The 943-nt window shown below is 38.8% G+C and overlaps 1 protein-coding gene across 1 annotated transcript; it reads left to right on the top strand.

Annotated features, from left to right (window-relative positions):
* Positions 1 to 616: 616 nt before the first annotated feature.
* Positions 617 to 943, top strand: DI09_394p10 (60S ribosomal protein L34; the record flags this gene model as incomplete). Its single annotated transcript, XM_013382312.1, has 2 exons — positions 617 to 695; positions 726 to 943. Coding segments are annotated over 2 exons (297 nt in total), but the record flags the coding sequence as incomplete, so codon positions are not given.

The raw sequence follows: 943 nt of genomic DNA, 5'->3' as shown, positions 1-943 counted from the left end.
GAACTGGTCGAGGAAGCACCGGCTGACATTTTAAAATTTGAAAATTCCAATATGTAAAAATTCAATTCAGGTTCCAGCGAGGATTGAACTCACGACCTACTCCTTACTAGGGAGTCGCAACTACCACTGTGCTATGGAACCGGCTTCGAACCCAAGGTTTAAATAATTTATTAATAAAAAAATATTGTTTTCAGTAAGAAGAAAACATACGCCATCGTGCATGGATTTACTGATGAGATATGCTATAGAATGTACGTGTGTTTTTTGTAAATAATCACTCTAATGCTACATCACCCATCAAAAGATACTCATGATGTCAGTGCCTATCTAATATCATTAGAGCCTCCAATGATTTACAAACTACCATTAGACTTCGCAAGGACCCTTCAAAAGGACAAAGATTGGGTTCTTCCTAAGCGCAAAGGAAGTCGGCAAAGTTGAAATGCCTTCAAATTAGATCAAGTAGTGTATTAAAAATTCAACTTTTAAATTTAAATTTTTATCCTTGAAAGGTAGCACTCTATTTCTGTTCCCTCTCCAATGAAAATTTTGGTTATTTTCATCAGTTTTAAGATCCCATTTCCATCCTTCTTCTTTTCATTTCTAACAAACTTAGATGGTACAGCGCCTTACTTATCGTCGCCGCCTTGGGTATAACACCCGCTCAAACAGAGTTAAGGTCATAAAGACACCAGGTATTACTGCTTTTGGTGTATAATTTTTAGGTGGTCAACTCAGATATCTTCACATTAAGAAGAAGGGAACAATTCCAAAGTGTGGTGATTGTGGTCGTGCCCTCCAAGGACTTCCGGCTCTTCGTCCCAGAGAATATTCTAGGCTTTCGAAGACCCAAAAAACCGTTCAACGTGCTTACGGAGGATCTCGCTGCGCTACTTGCGTAAGAAGCAGAATTCTTCGTGCATTTCTTATTGAGGAGCACCAA

Source organism: Mitosporidium daphniae (genome assembly GCF_000760515.2).
Source record: "Mitosporidium daphniae strain UGP3 chromosome Unknown contig-392, whole genome shotgun sequence".
Taxonomy (NCBI): Eukaryota; Fungi; Microsporidia; genus Mitosporidium; species Mitosporidium daphniae.
The sequence above is the reverse complement of the archived record's forward strand: the minus strand, read 5'-3'. Positions and strand labels throughout refer to the sequence as shown.